Source organism: Calliphora vicina, chromosome 4 (genome assembly GCF_958450345.1).
Source record: "Calliphora vicina chromosome 4, idCalVici1.1, whole genome shotgun sequence".
Classification (NCBI taxonomy): Eukaryota; Metazoa; Arthropoda; class Insecta; order Diptera; family Calliphoridae; genus Calliphora; species Calliphora vicina.
The window spans coordinates 69,362,024-69,383,961 of record NC_088783.1 but is presented as its reverse complement, the minus strand read 5'-3'; the positions used below and the strand labels follow the sequence as shown (position 1 = coordinate 69,383,961).

Here is a 21,938-nt window from a genome sequence, read left to right as displayed (position 1 = left end):
TTTACACATTCTAAAATATGCGATACGCATATCACTCAGCCTTCCTGCAGATGCTCTAAAAGGACTATGCTTCTCTGTCTAAAAAATTATATTAGGAAATAAAGTCTAACAAACATTTGTTTAAAAGTTGTGCACTTATTTCTAATGAAACAAATAATTTTGTTCCCTTTACTATAAACTGATATGGAAGATCTTCTAATATGCCTTCTTAAGTAGGCCTTCTATTTAACAGGATCGATATAAGGCCCAGGATCACTTTTTTAATAATTGAGGGATATAGAAGCAAAATAATTTTGCTCTCTTTACTATAAACCGTTGCATGAAACCAGAAGAAGGTAAAAATTATTCTGAAAAATGTATTCGTTTATAAAATTTGATGTTGTGAAATTCACGTGAAGTAGTTTTTTAAATATATAAAAATGAATTCATTAAGAATATTTTCCCTAATAACCACATTTAAAGCCTTGATGCAACAGACCTTCACTTAGGCATTATGCGGCAAATCTCCTCACAGGTCTTCACGGATGACCTTCTAATCTCTTCTATCAGACATCTAAGAGAAGCTATAGAAGGCCCAGAATCCTCTTTCGATAATTGCAAAGACTGCAATCTCCACATTTTTAGTTTCTGTAATAAATAACCAAAACCTGATTCTCATATTTATTATATTAGATGATTTGTTACACAAAAAAACGAGCGAAAAAATTGAGGAAATTGATGAAACTTATGTACTGGCAGACTATTCATAACTTCCGGGTCAATATTTTTATGTAGATGATGGACGAGGTAATGTTCAAGAACAATAACGGTGGTTGCCAATTTGGCAACAGAAATGATAGCTGCTAGTTGCCATCTGTAATATCATTTAGCTAACTGACAACTGAAGTTAGTTGCCATCCATAATCGACCCATTAATCTTTCTGGCCCGATTTTGCATCATGAAACAATGGAAAAAGGACCTTGAGTGTTATTCAGGAAATAATATAAATTTAGTACCACGGGAGGCACATTCACTCAACTCTCCAGGACCACCTCGTCCAAAAAGGTTACGGAAGCAACTATAAAATTTGTTTCTGAGTAGCCGCGTTTTCAACTCCGACACATGCAAAAACCGGCCGAACTATTACTCTAAATTCCTTAACAAAAGACAGTAAGAACAAATTGTATGCCAAATCAAACACTATAATCAGGCCTGTCACAGAATTACATACCGATCGAAAGTTTAAATAATTCCGTATTTTGCTTCTTCAGAAAAAGTAAAACGAAAATTTCTTTCGGAATGAAACCACTTTCAGTTTTCAAAGTGTAATCGATATTTCTTTGTTTTTCTAAAAATTTTAATAAATTTCTGTACCAAAACCTTCACATTTGTTTTAATATGAAAAAACGCTGTGAAATTAAAATCAGAAATACAGAATTATGAAAGATTTTTGGAATTAATAAATTTCACGGAATCTGAAGAACCTAAAACAAAATCGATCGGAATAAAAACTACGGAATTGAAATCATTCCGAACAAAATGTGTGACAGGCCTGAATATTGTTACGTTTTAACCTTTTCAAAACGTTAGTTTATTTCATTTAAATAAACCGGATACTTTTGATTGCAAATAAAAGCCGTTTAGTAGTTTAAAAATTGTAACAACTCTTTATTTCTTTAAACTGTACAACAACAACAGAATTAAATAGCCACTCAATGTTTTTTATACACGTTTATAAATTCTCAGAATTACAGACACAATTTATAATGTACACGAATTTACTTGAAAAACACAACACACTTTAAGGCACTTATATGATGTTTATTCGAAAAGCGTCTCTGATAAACTCACTAACGACTGCAACCTCTGCTACTATTTATAACACTGCCATCTGCACTCTAGATTTCTCTTTAACTGTCTAGAGGTTTCTAATACATACGCCATCTGTGGTGTACTTTCTACAATGTTTTTTAACTGAATATTCGAAATCGAATACAGCGTTGCCAACTTACGATCAAATCAACTGAAAGCTTTTATTTAATAATGCCCACAGATATGTTACAGTTTTACAGCACTGTTATTTGAAAGCATTATGCTACTTTTAAATCAGCCGTTAAAATCGTTATATTTGAATTCAAGTACAATTTCGTAACAATATTGAAAAAGTTTTAAAAAATCTCAGACATTTGGGGTCGTAAATTTAAGCCATTATTTCTCATGCTTTATACAATTGTTTCAGATGTTTCAATATTCAAATTAACTAAGAACTAAACCATAATTCAATTGTTATATTCAGCCTTTTTCTAAAGGATTACAATGAACACGTGCCAAATTACTTAATTCCACGAATTAGAGCGATAACACTTACATGATGTTGCTCAAAGTAAATAACAGGTAATAAGTAAAAATAAAATAGCACATACTAAAATCCTCTAGTGACAATAAAATTCTACCCATTTGACTAATCAGATAAGATAATACAAGACAGGTAGATAAAAAAAAACGGATCCTTAAGGATAAATAAACTAGTATATAATAATTGAACATTTTCAAAAAAGAACACAATTAGAATTGACTGTTGAAAGTGTTAACATCTATTAATTTGTAGAAAAATAACATTTAAATAAGAAATGTATATTTTAAATATAGTTCTGCTCATAATGACGGGCTTAGTGTGCAGCCAATATACAACTGAAATTAAAGCAGATTTTCTCTACGAGTCAGTAGAACACATGCATAGTCTTCATACGGAAATTAAACAGCCCAATGGCTATGAATTTGATATGGTCGATTTATTGGGCTTGGGAGATAATCACCATGAACGCTTAAAGAGGCAACCATCATTACGAAATTCAGCTTCGAAGTTTCTGTTGGAAGTTTATAATGATATAAGTGAGAATGAAGCAGAATTGGGTCATGTGCGTGAACATTTGGCTCAGGGGAGACGCCAAAGAAGAGCTTTGAGAGAAGAAAACTTTATAACGAAATTCGATCGCATGGAAATTGAAAAGTGTAATAATATTATAACATTTTCGAGTAAAAGTAAGTACTTGCAGTTTAAATTATTAAAAAATTAAAATAAAACAAATTATTTATAGTATTTTTATTAATTTATTCCTTCTTATTTCTCTTTTATTTTCCAGAAACTTTAAACTCCAATAGCCAACTTATTGCAGATATACCCATTGCTAGTGATATGCTGATTGGCTTCAATACAAATGATGTACCCCGTGACTTGCAACTTGTACATTCCGGCCTGAGAATCTATCAACAACCCAGCTTGGGAAAGTATGTGCAAAACACTGACACCCAAAAGGCCACCATTTCTGTGTATCAAAGAGTGATGTATCGCAAAGAATACACGGGGGCTTTGAGAATTCTAACCTCAATTAATACCACAACCACCTACAAAGGTTGGCTGGAATTTAATATGACACGTATATTAAATCGCTGGCTAACACAGAAATCTTCCCAACCTGGACGTATTAATGAATTGTTGGTGGGTGTCACTTTAGATATGGATAATGCTGCACATGAGACAAAAACTGTGGAAATCTTAGCCAGTGATTTGGGTTTGGTTAAACCGGATTTCTCCGACGAAATGATCGATTTGCAGCCATTTATTATAGGCTACTTTAACGGACCCGAATTGATGGCCAAAATTCAGACATTACGTTTTAAACGTGACGTTATAAAACGTAAACGTAAGGCCGATTTTTATATGCCGCCTCCGCCACCCATACAAGAAATCTATAAGCTGCCCAAAAACTGCGAACGTTTGAATTTCACTTTGGACTTTAAGGACCTACATATGCACAATTGGGTGATAGCTCCCAAAAAATTCGAAGCATATTTTTGTGGCGGTGAATGCAATTTCCCTTTGGGTTCAAAAATGAATGCCACCAATCATGCCATAGTGCAAACGTTAATGCATTTGAAACAGCCCAACTTACCGAAACCCTGTTGTGTACCCACTGTATTGGGTTCCATATCGATATTGCATTATCTGAACGAAGACAGTGTTAATTTAAGTAAATATCCTCAAAGTGTGGCCAAGGAGTGTGGTTGTCATTAGATTTTAATTTCTTTTTAAGTTTTGAAATTTATTTTATAAATTTAAGTAGTATTGTTTATTTTGAATAAATTTAATTTAATCTTACGATAATTAGTTGTGTTGTGTGTGCATTTTTAAAAATTGAATAATTCAACAATTGTTAGTTCTACATAATTACTTAAAAGTAAAGAGTTCTTATATTAGTTCTTCTTTATAGCGCTGGAAAATGAGTACTAACGCAAGCACATCAGCGTAGTTGGTCGCATCAAACTCCAAGGATTGCGCTTGTCATATAGTACGAGTGTATAAAAACGATCCGGCATTAAGAATCTTCGACGGCGATTTCTAGGGACTATGTATAAGGGTGAAAGACTCCGGTGAAAGGAATAATTCCAAGAAGATCTTATGAAATTTTGTGTAAATAACAAGATAACAAGTGCGTGAAATTCTACTTTAACCGGGGCTAAAGACCTTTTAAGGTAGTGAACAGCCATATAAGTGAGTCTTTAGTTATAGTATTTGAATACCTATTATAAGCCTAGAGAAAGCTGATTCAATAAATAATCGTATATAAAATAATCGGTTACTTGCGTTAATTCACCAACCACCATTTATAATGATATTTTGAGACATTAAATTTTTTAGCGTTCCAAAAGATCTGGAATATTTCAGACTTTCACCCTATTATGTCAAACGATTCCGGAATCGCTATCAGGTAGCAATATAATTTGGTGAACTTCTCATGAGTTTGCATGTTCTGGTTCACCTTCAGATCTCCCTTCTATCAGATGAGGAATATTGATTGTCTCCAAGTCGGTTCATGAAATTGAAAGATTCATTGGTCCTTGGGTTCTTGAATTGGTCCCTAAATGATCATGTTTCGATCGCTTTAATCGGGATCTTCACCGAACCAATCCGATGCACGAATGAAAGCATTTTAAAAATATCCACCCTAGATAAATCCGCAAGGTCATGCAGAAAAAGACCACTCATTGTCGCAGTCCGAGTCCCCAATAAAGAAGGTCAAGAGAAGGAATGTTTAATCTCCTTACAGCAGTGCCCTGTAAACATGGCTATCAGAAATCGTAGCCGATACCGTGAGATCCTCGTCAAAGACATTGACCTATGATAGCCTTATACTGGCCATGTAAGCTTCGATATCGAGCAAGTAGTAAAATTAGACCATCTGGTCTGATCAGACTCATAAGACACGCGCTGAATGATTAACAGAATGAAAGTGGTACACAAACCAAATGATCGATCTCGTTGTTTTGCAATAGTTAGCCTGCTTTGGCCTGTTCATTCGCGATATTTCCAGTTACATCAGAATGACCCGGCATTCAGAATAACTCCAGGGAGGTTATTATGTAACTCTTTCGAAAAGAAATTCGTTCGAATTTGTATACTTTATGCATTGTGCTTCGAAAGTGTTTCGTTTCGAATTACATATTAACACCACATGTTACAATGTCTCGCCATCTCGTTAATCCGAAATCGGGGATTATAAAATAATCCATACACTTCAGCAGCAGACTTGGAGTCATCTTTGTAGATATCAAACGTGTTCCTAAAAGAAGACGACCGCCCACAATCGATATGGAAAAGCGTATGTCTGTGCAATAGTCAATGTTCCCAGGGATATTAGATAAACATTCCAAAATAGTTGCTGAGCCTATCCGCTGAATTTAGTTTGAGATCAGCCGATAGCCAATGCAACATAAACGAACCACGCGATGGAACTCTCGTAACTCACCTTTGATCATTAGTGCAGAAATTCGCAGGATTATATCGATCGTCCCGCAATAGTCGGATTTGCCAATAGCACCATACATTATTATGGGCTTATCCACCATAACGAAGATCCATTTCGCATTATTCCACAAGTCCTCTACATGGCCCTTTGCAAGCATATATCACAATAGCTGCCATATACGCCCTTGCTTGGATATTCAGTTTGAAGTCAAGAATGATAACCAAGTTCCATCCCATTTAGGCACGGTAAAGGGAATATTGTATCTTCTTGCAAAGAGCACGAGCTCCGTTTTCCCAAGAATATCCATGCTTTTTTTTTGATAAATTAACAACATTTAAACGATTTTTTTATAATAAACCTTTATTAACTACAATTAATGTGTGTTAATGGCATCGTAGTTACATAACAATAAATTTCAGATCAAAATCTTATAAAAAAAATTCCATTGTCAAAATGTTTAGTAAAATATTCTATAACTAGCCATTTAAAAATAATTATTTAGATAATCTCTAACTCATTGGAGCTTTGCGTTGGAAACTTTTCTGTTGTTTTTTTTTAGCTGGAATTTCTGTTGCTTTCAAAAGACATTGCATTGGCTCACGTTCTTCATCTTCCAAAGCAAATCGCAAATTACGCCAAAATGGTAGACACATGGCTTTCCAACGTCTTAAGCGGTGTTTATGACAATAGCTTGTAGGAAAATGTTTTATTAAATCAAAAATCATTGGTTGGATATTGTACATTTTAACGTTGGCCATAAGATAAGAAGATTTCCTCGTATTAAATATATCATTTAGGGAAACAAAAATCTCCTTTGACTGGCGTAAACACGATTCAGCCATGCGAAATTGAGAACGACCACGATCTATATATACCTTAGCCATATCCAACAATACCATAGCTTCTTCGTGTTTCAGGTTTAACTGGCGAATATTTTTAAGGGACTCTTGCAGTTCTACCAGAGCCACATCATATTTTTGAAGTCTAAAAAATGGTGAATGAATTGTGAATGGAAAATAAACTGTAATGCCGAATCATACCGTGCCAAACATACGCCCTTTAAATGATTGTAACGTGATAGGAATTTTAGATACTTTGCAGTATCTGGCAAATAAGAACGAATATATTTGATTATATTTTCTAGTATTAAAAGACTTGCGTCATAGTTCATTGCTTCTATATGAAATTCCGCCATATCCAAATAGGCTTTTATATACATGCTCTTATTATGTTCAATACCCACTGTAAACAAAAATAGTTTAAAATAAAGAGGTTTTTCGAATGTAGGTGTTCCAGTAAAGTACCTCCCGTTAAAATAACAATCGCTTTTTGGCCTTGGTTTAAGGCTTTTTGTAGTTCAGTTCGAAATATATTCTTAGAGTGATGGAGTAGTGCTGATGCATAAGTTTTGGCTATCACAGTCGAGCAATGTAGGGATCTACCATTATTTGAATTATCTTTGTCGATCCAATTGGTCCCTTTAGCCAAATCAAACGATTTTTCAAGGTATTTAACAGCTTCTTCCAAATCTAAAATATTTAAAAAATTCTCTATAAATTAACCACAATTCGAAGATAAATAAAGGCCTATTTGTAAAACAAAGATTCCTTTTACATTTCAGACATTTTTACAATCTGACTAAAGTAAAGTTGGACGCTACGGCTTTCAGGGAAGACACGGACAGCACCATGTGGGGTGGACATTCATCATGCCTGGATTATGGAGCATGAAAGACATGTGTTTAACGAACTTAATGTGCAAGGTATTCTGGGATTGTCGAGACTCCTTTGGTATAACTTGTGCCACTAAAAAGTTCTAGGAGATGGGTCTGCTCCTTGACGAGGAGCAGGATATCACCGTGATATCTGCTCACAGCATCCAATGAGACCAAGGGAACCCAACAAAGTCGATCGGTATAAAGCCACCAACACGGACGCTAATCTTGTTCTAATCGTGTTACAGAGAGACCACGGTTTGTAAATACCGACCAAACGAGAAAAGAGAGGACAAAAAATGGCACCCGCAAATCTCTGGCCTATCTGGCTAAGATGAAGCAGAGATATCCGGCGTCATTCAGCACAAAGGAGAAAGATCCTCTCCAAAATCACCGTCAGGACGTCTCAAGATTTAAAAGAATCTATGACATTGACCTCCATTTTCTCAATCTCTCATACAAAAAAAATTTTAATTGGAAGTACATACATATATCGTTACGAAAAACGATAACCAGATATTGAGAAAATGGGAGTGAAAGGGTTATTTTAGTGGGGTCCTCTTCTGGGGAGCGGTAGGTGGATGCTGCTACGTGTCGGAGACCCCATTATCAAACCGTTCAGAAAATAGTAAAGAGGGTGATGCCCCTACTGCTGAACTGCTCATGGAATCGGTAAGAGCTGTAGATGGTAGTAGGCCATCACCTAATAAGGTAGCAGGGATTAACCCTCCGTTAGTCGCAATCATTTTCAATGGAGACTAATCGCAATGTAGCAAATTGATATCAACAAAAGAAAGGCGCGTTTGAAAATAATCTCTTCACTTTTTATTTAGAAAACATAAAAACAATATTAAATGCAATGTATTTAAAAGAGTAATACAAAAAAAATTGCAGCAAAAATATTATTTTATCAAAAAATAGCTTAAAATTTAGGGTGTTTAAAAAAATTTAAAATAAAAAAATGTTTGCCTGTATCAACCAGATCAGTTGCGAGTAACGGAGGGTTAATAGAGCAGGGAATCTTCCGGCTGGTTCCCTTAAGGGCTTCCGTAAGGACTTTAATGGAAACGGGTCCGGAAGGTTTTAGCCCTCGGCATTAAAGAATCCGGAATCCGTGAGGACTCTTGGTGCAATTCCGGCTAGCGCTCTTAAAGGTAGATCTGGAGATGGTGAAAAAGTCTATGGGCTAGGGTGGACATTTTCAGGCAGCTGTCATCGAAAAGTATGATTCTGATGGGAGGATATGTACCAATTTATGACTGTTGGTTAAAGGTTAGCTGATACTCGCCATCGAATGGCCGCTAAAGTAAATAGTGACAGTGTGGAGATTTCACCTCCTGTAAGGCCGGTGGAAACCATACTGGCGGTATTGATCTGCTTATAGACCAATAGGGGTCTATACATCAATGGTGTCTAAGGAGATTACCGTTAAGGATTTCCGATTCGCTGTGGATCGGAAATCATTGAACTCTTGGTATTGGCACTGTAGGGCTCCTGTAACCGAAACATGAAAAGACCAAATATGCTCAAGAAAATCATGATGATTAACAATAGCTTCTTCTGAAAATCTTTGCCTTTGTGTGTACATCAAAAATGCCACTAGTCCAAAAATTCAAATTAAAAATATCCGTATGATATGTGTCTTCGGTACGAAACTACTTACCATACTTTGTTAAATACATTCCAAATTTATAATATATCTGACTCAAGGATTCCTTTGAGCACCCATCACTCTCGCACACTTTTGCAGCTATCTTGATAATAATTCTAAAAACATCCATTAAAATCCAATCATATTTCTTATCGTAATTTTCAAACAGCAAAATACATTGCAGCAATAAACGTGAACTAACTGCCGAACCATTGCATTGCCCTAAAAGAGCTGATTTTTCTGCCATTTTACAACTATCGAATAGACTTAATAGTAATTGCGGTTCGTCCAAAATGCGATCTCGTATTGAGGCATTATCATATAGAGAACGCTCTTTATCGATTAAAATTTGAAAATATTTTGCAGATGTTGGACAACCTTCTTCGAGAAATTCTTGTATGAGGGCATTATAAATATCGGCGACTCGACGTGCCTGCTTAAACGTAGGTACAATGATTTTCCTACGTATTTGCTCCTTGTCGAATGAAACATTGTTTTTAAAAGGACCAGTAAATTTTATGCGTTGCTGCATTTGTATAATTGTTATTGATTTGTTTTTAGAATTAAATAATAAATTATTGAAATTAATGTTATTTTTTGAAAAGAAAATATTTAAAATTTTATTGTATATCGATGGCTTAATATAGAAAGGTCGTATCTCGTTTTTTTCTAAATCGGTTTTTTTACATATTCTGGTAGGGTATACCTCCCTTAAAAAAAATCAGTTTTTTATGTTGAAGAATAACAGATTAACAGTAATTTTTAAAAAGACCATAACTCATTTCAAAAATTGTTTGAAAGAAAAACCCCTAACTCATTTAATGTTGAATGCATATTTTTTGGTTTATATTAAAACAAACAACTTTTCTAAAAGTATTTTTTGATATATTACATTTTTTTAGTTGTTAGTTTTTGGCATTCACTTTCAGATTTTATTGAGTTTTTTCCTTCTCCTTTAAAGTAACTAAAAGTTGATATGTACTACATATGTATGTATGTCGTTACCTTAATATAGAAAGGCCCAAACTCGTGTTTTTTTAAGTCAAGATTCCCAAATCATAATACCGTCTTACAAGCTGAGATAATGACAATCACTGATGGTATTAGACAGTTGAAGAAACTCGGATTCTTATCGATATTCTATAGATGATTACGAGATTGGTATAAATATCGGAACGTTTTACAATATAAGAATATCGAAAAGCTTGAGATACTATGGAAATCGGAAACGAAAAGGCGGACAAGTTATCCAAGATGAGATCTTGTGTCATTTGGCTCGTATGGATCTATCCGTCAATACGATATGTTGATAAGTATAGTAAGTCGAAACCTCAAGTTTGTATATTTAATAAGACCACTAGTCATAATTGCTGTACATATTTATCATGAGGTCCATTGTGATTCCCTTCAATAGATATGAACAGAGAGAATAAATTTAGAATAAAAAGAAGAGTCCAAACACCGCCTGTTAAAGAGAGAAAGAAAGAAATAGAGAGAGAGATCTTGTTACGGATTTGGAATCGCCGTAGAACGTCCCTTAAATAGCCACCCTATTGCCTTAATGAAACCTAGTATTTTGCTCAGTTTGCAGTCAGCAACACAACCAAGTTCGTCCAGAAATCTATTTCCTAGCCACCTAAGTCTGTGACCCTGTAACCTAGGGCAGTTGCACATGATATGCTCTACTGTCTCTAGCTTCTCTGCATCGCCACACACTCTACAGAAGTCCTGTGTGCCATTATTCCATTTACCCTTAAAGGCTCCAATTAAGCAATGACCGGTTATCACTCCTACTAGAATCCTGAGATTATACCTATCCAACTTTATCAGTGTACCGGTTGCGTTTGCATTCAGTTTTGCCATAAGGCCCTGGACACTTTGCAATCTGACCTACTGCTCCAGGATTGATTTGTATAGTTGCGGAACCTTTCGTAAATTAACCTGTAGTAGTGACATATAGGTGGTTTAACCCCCCGTTCCCTAGTATCATGATCTAGATCAGAACCATGTCTAGCCAGTTCATCTGCTACCTCATTTCCCTGTACGTCACAGTGCCCTGCTACCCAACACAGTCTTACTGAGTAGTGTACCAATAGCTCCTCTAGAGCTCTCATACAGTCCTCCACTAAGTTGGAGTGTATTAAATGACATTCCAGAGCCTTTAGTGCCGCCTGACTGTTTACGTATATAGTCACTGTAGACTCTCTATTGACGTGTAACTTTATCAACTCTGTGGCTTTCCAGATCGCGAAGATCTCTGCCTGGAAGACGCTACAATCGTTAAAGAGTCTATATGAGCGCTTGATATTATTGTCGACCAAATAAACCCCGGCAACTGTACCAGAGTCCATCTTGGATCTGTCAGGGAAAACTGCGCACCCATCAAACAGTTGATCAGATCCAACCCACTTATCCCTAGTGGGGAACTCTACTGCACCGAAGTTGAAGGTCGCGACCTTACAGTCAGAGATTCCAGATGGAATAATGTCCTGACTAATAAGACCTACATCATACAGTATCCTAGTGTGACCTACCCACAAGGGTTTTACCAATACATAAGTGGGAAATCATTTATAGTGTGAAATCATTTATAGTGTAGAATAGTGGGAAATCATTTATAGTGTAGAATTCGTCTACTATATTTGGTGGACGTATTTCTCTAGCCTTTCTCAAAATTTGAGTGCTACAATTCATGGAGTCTTCTTGGGAAAATAACTTTCGGTTGATACGGAAGTTATTAAGTTGACAATTTTGGACGCGACTCGGGTCGTTTCGAATAGTAAATCCAATTGTCTTGGGAACAAGTCATATTTTGGGGGCGGTTGCATGTTGGTTTGATAATGGTCAATATGTTGTTTCTTCGATCTCACCATTTTTCCTTGAAGTTTTGGAAACCTCAGTTTGGATATTACTCCAGGCTTCCGCAAAATACTAGTGTGAGCAACGATAATCGTTGTAGCAGTGTATTCAATAAGATGTCTTCAGGACACACTGAAAATGTAGGCGTCTCTGTGAATATCGTTCAAAACTGCTATGTAGAGATCATATTCATATCTAAATACATACCGGTTTTCTCATTAGATATTTAAAACAGCTTTGAATATTTCTTTATTTATCGGAAGTGATCAATTGTCTTGTATGTAACAATAACGAATATGATTTTCTTGGTATTCTGGTTATATGCAGTTTTAGCTATGGAACATGTTTAACGCAAGTTAGAGGACTAACTAGGAAAATTAAAAAAAAAGCACAGATGTAATGTTTTTTGAAGGAGATGTAGGATGACTTCATTACGATAGCGCCCGAAGTCCATTTGGAACTGTCTTAGATCCTGCATCGTAATCTTACGGTTGAGTTGAATTGACTGATTGCAAGCCAACAGCAACTGCCTGGCCAATTACACATATTGATAGCACCCTAGTCTCCTCATGGAGATGACCCAAATTCATCATCTTGAAAGACCCGGTTGCATTATTTTGCATCATTGGATTCCGTTTCAACTTTAGGTTCGGTTTGTCGTGTTTTGTTTGTTCTTGTTATAACAATACCACTGTTAACGAAAATAATTATCTGGTGGAAAAAAATTACCAGTTTTGTCGATGATTTAAACATTTTTGACCGAGGAAAAGAGAACGAGGCTGTCGATGACTACGTCTAAAATGTTCTCCGAAGAGATAAGTCTGTATTCGACCGTTATGTTCAACTTCCTTGATCCAAGATGTGAAAGAAACCCCTTGGATTTCGATGATGTGTTTTTATAACGATAATTATACGGGCAACTTACCAGATATCTGGGGTTTATTGTGTAATTCGATTCCAAAGAAAGAATTTCCATGTATTAAGTACATAAACTGAAACCATTTTCTGCGTTTGAAGCTGTTGGCGATATGTGGGGATATCAAATTAAGAACTATTGGTGTTCAGTGATAGTGAATTCTCTTTTACGCACGGTTACTGTAGGTATTCCAAAAATTTACCTACAAAGGATAGAAGGGAAATAAGGCAGTATGATTTCACAAAAGTGACGGGGTTCGGTGATATCTGGAATCACTTGTTGGTGAATGAAGGGACCTAGAATTTGTTTAAGGTATTACAAACTTCAGAACCTTATTCCAAGCGAACTGTCTTCAATCTGTCATCACAATGTATAGGGAGGTGCTATTTATTGACAAACATTTCCTCGATAGTATAGTACATACTTGCTATCCCAGCCTTTCTGTAACACAGAATTTATAGTCAATATTATTTTCTTTCAGGAAAGAAAATACATTTTAATTATGTATAACAAAGCTATACAAATTTACACATGATCCTTTGTTATAATCGGTATTTGAATTAGTATTAGTTAGAAATACATATAATTATATTTTTTAATTTTTTTGTTAAAAATGTTTTTTTGAATTGTTGTTTTAAATTATTTTTTTTTTTTAAATTTAAAGTTTTTTTTAAATTTTAAAAATTTTTTTTGGTGAAAAAGAAAAACGGGTTAAAAAATATTTTTTCCGATTTTGACCCATTGTAGGTCCAACATACTATGGTCTTATATATGTCGTTGCAAAGGTCTTTGAAATATCTATCATTAGATATCCACATTGTCTATTAATGACTTAGTAACCAAATATAGGTAAAAAATCTAGGTTGTCCTGGTTTTTTCCTCATATCTCAGCCATTTGTGGACCGATTTTGCTGATTTTTAATAGCAAACTTCTCGAAAGCATGTCTGACAGGATTATGAAGATTTGGATCCCGAAGATATCTGGGGTCTTCAGAAAATTGATTTCAACAGACAGAAGGACAGACAGACGGACATGGCTTAATCGACTTCGCTATCTATAAGGATCCAAAATATATGTATATACTTTATAGGGTCGGAAATGAAAAATGTAATCGTCAAATCGCACGATTTCGATGGCTAGTTAACATCACCTCCACATGAGATGGCAATGCCCGAAAATCGCTCGTGCAAAATGTCCAATGTAACATGAGCTGTGTGGCATGTAACGCCGTCCTTCATTGCGCGTCCTGTTAAAACCACATGTCGTTGGTGTCCATATCATCCAATTCAGGACATGACGATGACTCTTGGATCTCATGTGGATTGGTATCGTCCCAAATTCGACAGTTTTGTTTGATGATGTAGTCATTCATCCAGAAATGGGCTTCACCATAAAATGCGCGGAACGTTACCCCCGAACAGAACACCCATTTTGATAAAACAATTTTATAATTTACACTTGTTGTTGAACTCTATATCCGTCCATGGAGATTTGGCAAAACAAACTGAATGAAATGACAGCCAATTCGACAGATGTAGCTTCAACAATATATGGCCGCTGTCAATTATCAAAGTTCGGATGTCCCTATTGGAAGGCCCTTTTTTTGTAATTGAATATATAACAGATAAGTCTATTACCAAATGATATTACAAAGCTATCTATCTGATAAGAAATCTACACTTTGAAGTATAATGATTAATTGGTTTAGTTTAAATAAATAGTGATTCATTACTTTTGTCCTAAGTTAATGTGACTAAGAAATATCTTTGATTACGTTAATTATGATTTAATTAAGAAAAACAATGTTTATTTTATTTATTTATATATATTGAAAATTAAAATACATACATTATTTTGTTTCTTAAATTTTAAAATTTGTATATTAAAAGATAAAATGTAATTTAAACACATACAAAGACAAATTTCCGGTATTTTACAAATGAATTTAAAAGAAATATGTATATGTATATAAGATTGATTTTTCATGGAATTATGATGAACAGATGGGAGAGGGAAGAGGGGACTGTAGAAATGATTTTTGGTAATAAAAAAAAGTTTGAAAAAATCTTGCAACATTTATTTATTATATTTTTTATTGATTTTTTATATATGTATATGAAGTTACAATTCTATGAACTAATGAAATTTCGCACAAAAAACATAATACGTAATGTTGTTGTGTTTGCGCAAACGTCTGCACCTATAGCGTATATTTTTCATAAAATAACATAATTTTAATAAAATGTAGCCAATGCTAGCTTTTAAAAATTGATGATTCTAGTTCTAGAACAAATAAATTTACAATAATTTCTTTTTAATTAATCATAATTCTAAGCATAAAATGTAATGATTAATTTTGTTAAAAATAAACTGAAATTAGAAAAAAACCTTCAGTTAAACATCAGAACTATCGCTTATAAAGAACTAGGATCCATTTTGAACCCTCAGATTTAATTTTAACAAAACTTTACTGCAATTGTCTGCTTCATAAACACAATTAAAATGATTTTTAAAAACCATTTAAAAAAAACAATGTTTTTAATAACTTCCTCAAAGAAAGCAATATTTTTAATAAAAACTAAAAACTGCTAAATTACTTTAAGTAATTGAATCCCATCTGTGGGTTATACATATGTATGTATCTATTGCAAAATGTATTTATCAATATAAAATAATAATGGTTGTTGATGTATTAGATTTATTGTTGTTATTTATATACTTTTTATGTGTTGAAAATATCTGTAAAATTACAATTATATACCTAAATAGGTATGCATTTAATTTAAGGTATTTAGTAAGATATAAAGTAGTTTATATATGTCTCAAAGTATGTACTATATATGTATGAATGTATAAACTATATAAAGATTGTTATTAAAATTAAACAAATTATAAGTAAAAATTTGTTAGATTTTGTTTATAACAAAATAATAAAAATTTAAAAACAGCGCGTAAGACAGAGAGAGATAGAGAGAGTATGTTGAAGGGGGGGTGGTGTGTTATGGTGTGGTTTATGCAGAAGTAGAGCAAAAAATAATTAAAAAAAAACTTGCCCCAAATATTTTAAATACACTCATCATCATTTAGTTAAGAACCAAAATACCAAGATGTATTGTTATATTGTTAATCAGTTGCTCCCTCGTCAAGATCCTTAGATAGTTTGTCAATAGTTTCATTAATTAAACTATCAACAAAAGACTTTGCATGTGTATCGTCCTCATTAGTCTGAGAATCTAAAAGTAAATTAATATTGAAACTCTGGTAACCAGCAAAACAAAAAAAATTAAACCAAAATGTTTACCTTCCAAAAACAAATTCATTGAAATATCCTCCATAGTGTTTATGGTATTCATATGTTTGCTGCTTTCATTATTGCAACCATTGCCATTTGTCTGCTGCTGTTGCAATTGTTCAAATTCATTGTTTGTATCATCCTGTTCGAAATGTAACGGCGATGACGATAGAAGACGCAATGCAGGTAATTGATTGTCTGCTGCATTATTTTCCACGACATTATCTCTTGCAGATTGAAAACTATCGTCGGAACCGTTTTCGAGATTTATTGCTGCTGTTATGATTGATTTTGATCCGCCGGTTTTTTGTTTGTTAATATTTGTTGTGGTTTCCTCGGTCAAATCAATGTTATCATTTGTGTTGGCATCATCATCAAAAATCCCGGCAAAATTTGTAGCCGATTCTGCTAGGCCTAGAGCTGTTGAACCCAAACCGTCAAGTGTTGTATTGGAGCTGGTACGTGAAGTACGCCGTTGTGGCATTTCGATAGGTACTAAAGTGACAACAAAACTAATTTTATTTAAGGAATTTAGGAGATAGTTTCACAAAAAAAACATAAAATTTCCAAGAAGTACCCCTGTTGTTGACATAAAGTTACCCCTAAAATACATTTACCGAAATAATTCATTAGAAAAATTTAAATTAAAAAAAAAAACTAAAATTTCAAATTTCTTAATTCTAAATTCCAAACAAAAATATAGCAATTCTCGCCAAAAAATCTAAAATTTCTGAAAAAGATTCGTCACACTGTTTCAAAAGCCATTAAACAGTACAAGGAAGACGTGAACATTGAACGAACACCTGGATCAGGAAGAAAAAAAGGTCTGTTAGACCTTTTGGAGTTCAAAAATGATTTAAATATTGGAAATTGTTGTAAGCTGAAAACGACACACTTTTATAATAACACATTTTACTGAGGTACATACAAGTGATGGAATTTGTGGCCCAATTGTGATATTTTTGACGCAATTACATTTTGAGTGGCACGATGGCACAGTCCATATAACAAAACATCCGTATATTAAACTTAAATTAAGCTAGAATCCCAAAGTTGTTTTTTTTCTTTTTTTTTTAATTTAATTTTTTTTAAATTTAAAAATTTTTTTTTTTAAATTTAAAATTTTTTTTTTTTGTTTCTTAAACTTTTTTTTTAATATTTAGCGGAAAAAAGCTTTTAATGAAAAAAAATCGGGTTAAAATATATTTTTCCGATTTTGACCCATTGTAGGTCCAACTTACTATGGTCTTATATACGTCATTGCAAAGGTCTTTGAAATATATATCATTAGATATCCATATTGTCTATATTATTGACTTAATAATCCAGATATAGGTAAAAAAATAGGACAAAAATCGATGTTGTCCTTATTTTTTCCTTATATCTCAGCCATTTGTGAACCGATTTTCTCGATTTTAAGTAGCAACCGAGCCGGAAGAATTTCGGAGATATTGATGTATGAATCGTGTATGTAAGTTATTTGGGGGCTTCGGAAAGTTGATTTCAACAGACAGACGGACATTGCTTAATCGACTCCGCTATCTATAAGGATCCAGAATAAATATACTTTATAGGGCCGGAAATGAAAAATGTAGAAATTACAAACGGAATGACAAACTTATATACATACATATACCCTTCTCACGAAGGTGAAGGGTATAAAAACACATATTTGCATTGAAAACATATGTTGGCATTATTGTCGTTTGACGAAAAATAGTGAAAAATTATGCATAACCTAACACTAAACATTTTAAATTTATGTGGTCATACCACTTACTCACCTATATATTCACAATCATCATCATCGTCGTCCTCCTCGTCGATGTTTAAACGTCTCAGACCACTTGGTGGTATTCGTTCGTTTGCCAACTTCAATTGTTCCTTGCGAGGGCTTGGCGAACTCTCATCCTTCAGGGGACTGAATGATTTATGTTCACGTTTCTTGCGTCCGGGTGAAAATGGTGTGCTGGATACCAAGACTTTCGGATCCAAAAACAATGAAGGATCCAACTCGATGTCATCGACCACTTTGCCATTTTCGACTTTTTTCAAACGGGCCGGCATAACAACGGGTGTCGCTGGTACGGTAATTGAATTGTTGGAACTACCTTTACGACTATTGCGATTGTTCGTAGCGCAAAAATCCTCATCACAACTATCATCTGAATCGGAACTGCCGCCAAAGATTTCGACCTGTTCACGAAATGATACCGATAGATTTTTTGATTTGTTGTTGCGTTTGGCCTGTAGGCGTCTGGCGCGTTCATTTGACTCAAAGGTTAGCAAAAGAGGATGGGTGCAACGTTCAATTTTCACCTGAACATTAAAGAAACGCTTGCCAAACGAGCGTATCAAATGGGAGCGAGAGAATTTGGTGGGCGTAGTGATAGTATTGAATTTAGAATTTTTTATTTTATTATGCTGAGCCACCGAAGAGGAGGATGATGTTCTTGAAATATTCTTTAATTTCTTTTCTAATTTACTGCTTGGCGATGTGTTGAGTTTAATGAAGAAACTGGTTTTAGTTTTGTTTTTCAAATCCACCGCAGACAGTTTGCCCTTTTTATGCGGCGGCGATCCAGTAAACCCGTCCGAAGCTGGTCTTTTAGTGGCTTTATTTTTGCATTCCTTCTGGGCTGCACTTTTCTTTTTAAATTCTTTAGATAGTTTTTTTAGATTATCTCTATGTATTCGCACTTTACAGGGCTTGATATTGAATTCTTTAAGCATTTGCGCCTTGGTTTTCTTTTGACGCACCGGCGGTTCAAAGAGTTTTTGTTGTGCTTTTGTTGGTGTCATTTTCGGCTGCTTATTAGCATCTTTAACTTTAGCTTGTTTTGTTCGTATATTGTTGGCATGTTCTTCAAGAGGGCGGGTAAGAAACTCTTCTAATTTTTTACGTTCCAATTTAACTTTTAACGATTTCATAACATTATTTGCACCATACTTGGGGGGAGATAAGCTGCGGGCCTTGTGACTCTTTGATTTTTTTACCACACTACTAACGGTAATGGGTGAAGGCATGGATTCGCGGCGTATGCTACCCGACTTTGATTTGTGTTTTTCATTAAATTGTTGCACACTTTTGGTATATTTATTTTTCGAAGGCGTAATACTTTTAGCGGGTGATAAGTGTGACTTCTTCAAGGGACCCTCCGTCTTCAGTTGATCAAATAAATCACCCATTTTCAAAACTGTTCCAGTAATACAAATGCAGCGCAAAATCTGTAGTTGAAAGCGCAATTTTTAGTGTTAAAATTAACCTCCAAACCATTTGGGCATTTTTTTCCCCATAATACTTACAAATCGCTAGTTACTTTTGCTTCTTCCTCTTCTACGTGTTATTCGTTTCTCACAAAAAGGTCGGTCTATTGTACAACTTACATGGAAAGGTGTTTTCGCCAATGATGATCCTGCCAACAAATATTTTATTCAATCACAACTTTTTTTATATCTCATACATTTTCTACAGCATATTTTAGAAATTGTTACAAACCTTCTTTAGGAGAACGTTTAATAACAAAACATTTGCTCAATTGGTTAAAACTTCACTCAGAATTTTGCTGGCTAAATTCACTTTTATTACAAAATTGTTTAGTTTGGAGAATTTTGTTGTTATTTACATTAGCTTATAAGAATTTGTTTAGCATTATTATTTTTTGTTTAATTCTACAAACAAATTGGAATTAAAAAAGACGCCGACAGTTTGCAATTTTTTCGCCTTTTCTACCAGAAATTCTCTGCTATTTTTACATTTCTCCGTAATTTCGCTTTTTTGTGTTATGATTTACAGCGTTGCACTACAATAGTATTTATATACACAAAGTTGCTAAAATAGTAGTACAATCGTAATATAGTTATTAACCCATTTTGAACTGATAGTAGTAACTCCATGTCTTGACTAGCAATCAATTTGTTCACTAAAATGAAGAAAACGATATTTGTTAGTGATTCACGACTACCAACCACTTACAAAAACTCATTTTCTTATTTTGTTTATGATACACTAAAACTAAATCACTAAAAAAGAACATTATAGTTATTTTTAGTTCAAACCGGCGCAACTCTACTCAGCTAACCATTTCTTGTTCACACATGAATTTGTCACGTTTGGTCACCTCGTGTCAATTTTATGTTCGTGCATATATGTGCGAATTAAATTATCCGCTAAGTAAACAAATTTGTGGTTTGTAAAAAACGCATAATTAAATAACAGCGCTTCATTTATTTCGTGTTATTCTAGAAAAACAATTTGGAACTACTTCGTAATTGGCTGAAAATATGCTTCATTTTCCCAACCTCGGTTACAGGTCATTGTCATGCTGCAATGTCCACAGTAGGTGCATATTTTCATCAGATACATAACCTCATTTAAACATAAATTTCCCTAAAAAACAGCAAAACATCATAATGTTATCAAAGCCAAACATGACTGCCATATTTGTGTACTTAGGACCAAGTCCCGTCTTACAAATGTTCCCCAATCTCTTCTTCTTAATACTATTTGGATTCATCCGATAAGAAAACATTATTCCATTTCTGTCTGACCCAGTTTAAACGATATGTACGGGTTTTTATAAAAAATTTTTCTAAAGCCTTTTGGGAAAAGGTTTCCTGATGATCTGGCCTAAGCAACCAGTGAAATGCGCATAGGAACTAGCTTATCCCCCAACAATAAATTTCAGTGAATGTATCAAATTAAAAATTGGAAATTTAGCATAAAAACAATTTTACTAAAATACTAATTTTGTATACCCGAATAACCTTTTAACGATTAATTATTTTGGTTTTCAAATTTTCGTAAATCCTGAAATCCTATTTCTGATAAATTTAGAACAAGAAATTGTGTTTTTTTTTTATATTATCAGCTCAATCAACAAAATATATGTAACTGCATTTGGACATATAATTTAAACATAAAAAAGCTATAAAATAAATAAAATTTACTATCTTTTCAAGAAATTTCAACTAAATCTCCAATTCCAATAATTTGTTTTTTTGAAATTACATTTGTTTATTATAAATCCTTAAAAATACAACACTGGCATATTTTCGTAAACTTTTTTTTCCAAGTTTTCTCATGCAACGGAATGTCAAAAAACTTTGACAAATTAAGAGAATGTTTGTTGTAAAAAATCGCGTGTATGCGTGAGATAGTTAATGCTTGTGTATGTTCGTTCGGTGTACGGTAACGGGTTATAAAAATAAATAAATTTTGTTCTGTGTAAACAATCATCTAAGAATAATAAAATAATAATAATAAAACAAAGTAGTGTAAACTCCATAGTGCAAAGTGTTTTTAAAACTTTCCATTTCCATAAAACGAAAAGGGTAAGTGTAATTTGTTACTGTAATTTGCAAGTAAAAATGTATACAAAAAGTTACCATGGTGCAGGTGATGAGATGAAAAAAAAATGAAAACAAAAACAAACATACAAACTTTAAATAAGCAAAAAGTGTATGTGAGAAATATTGAAAAAAAGGCGCACAATAATTGATTTTTTCGCCGAAAATATGTAAATTATTTTATAAATAATGATTGATTTAAGTTCAATGATTGAGGTAGGTGCTGTTGCACGTTTTTGTTCCATGATGTTCTTTATAACGATTAAGTAATTTGGTTAAATAGTTAGAAAAAAATCAAAATTGCATTGATAAGAAACAGCGGAATAGCGGAAGAAAATTAAAACTAAAGAGTGTGAATAGAATAAAGAG

The 21,938-nt window shown here is 33.8% G+C and overlaps 3 protein-coding genes across 3 annotated transcripts; 1 reads left to right on the top strand and 2 right to left on the bottom strand.

Annotated features, from left to right (window-relative positions):
* The first annotated feature begins 2,640 nt into the window (after nucleotides 1-2,640).
* Nucleotides 2,641-4,055, top strand: LOC135958485 (protein screw-like). Its single transcript, XM_065509392.1, has 2 exons — nucleotides 2,641-3,022; nucleotides 3,124-4,055. Exons 1-2 carry the CDS (start codon nucleotides 2,641-2,643, stop codon nucleotides 4,053-4,055), a joined length of 1,314 nt encoding a protein of 437 aa, XP_065365464.1.
* A 2,124-nt stretch (nucleotides 4,056-6,179) lies between these two features.
* Nucleotides 6,180-9,684, bottom strand: LOC135958484 (uncharacterized). Its single transcript, XM_065509391.1, has 4 exons — nucleotides 9,165-9,684; nucleotides 7,092-7,316; nucleotides 6,828-7,029; nucleotides 6,180-6,771 (listed from the first exon to the last, which is right to left on the bottom strand). Exons 1-4 carry the CDS (start codon nucleotides 9,682-9,684, stop codon nucleotides 6,297-6,299), a joined length of 1,422 nt encoding a protein of 473 aa, XP_065365463.1. The 3' UTR covers nucleotides 6,180-6,296.
* Nucleotides 9,685-15,625: 5,941 nt separating this feature from the next.
* LOC135958080 (uncharacterized) lies at nucleotides 15,626-19,955 on the bottom strand. The gene is made up of 5 exons (XM_065508943.1): nucleotides 19,720-19,955; nucleotides 19,527-19,636; nucleotides 18,005-19,448; nucleotides 16,230-16,715; nucleotides 15,626-16,161 (listed from the first exon to the last, which is right to left on the bottom strand). The coding sequence occupies exons 3-5, from the start codon at nucleotides 19,407-19,409 to the stop codon at nucleotides 16,052-16,054; spliced, it is 2,001 nt and encodes a 666-aa protein (XP_065365015.1). The 5' UTR covers nucleotides 19,410-19,448; nucleotides 19,527-19,636; nucleotides 19,720-19,955; the 3' UTR covers nucleotides 15,626-16,051.
* Nucleotides 19,956-21,938: the final 1,983 nt, after the last annotated feature.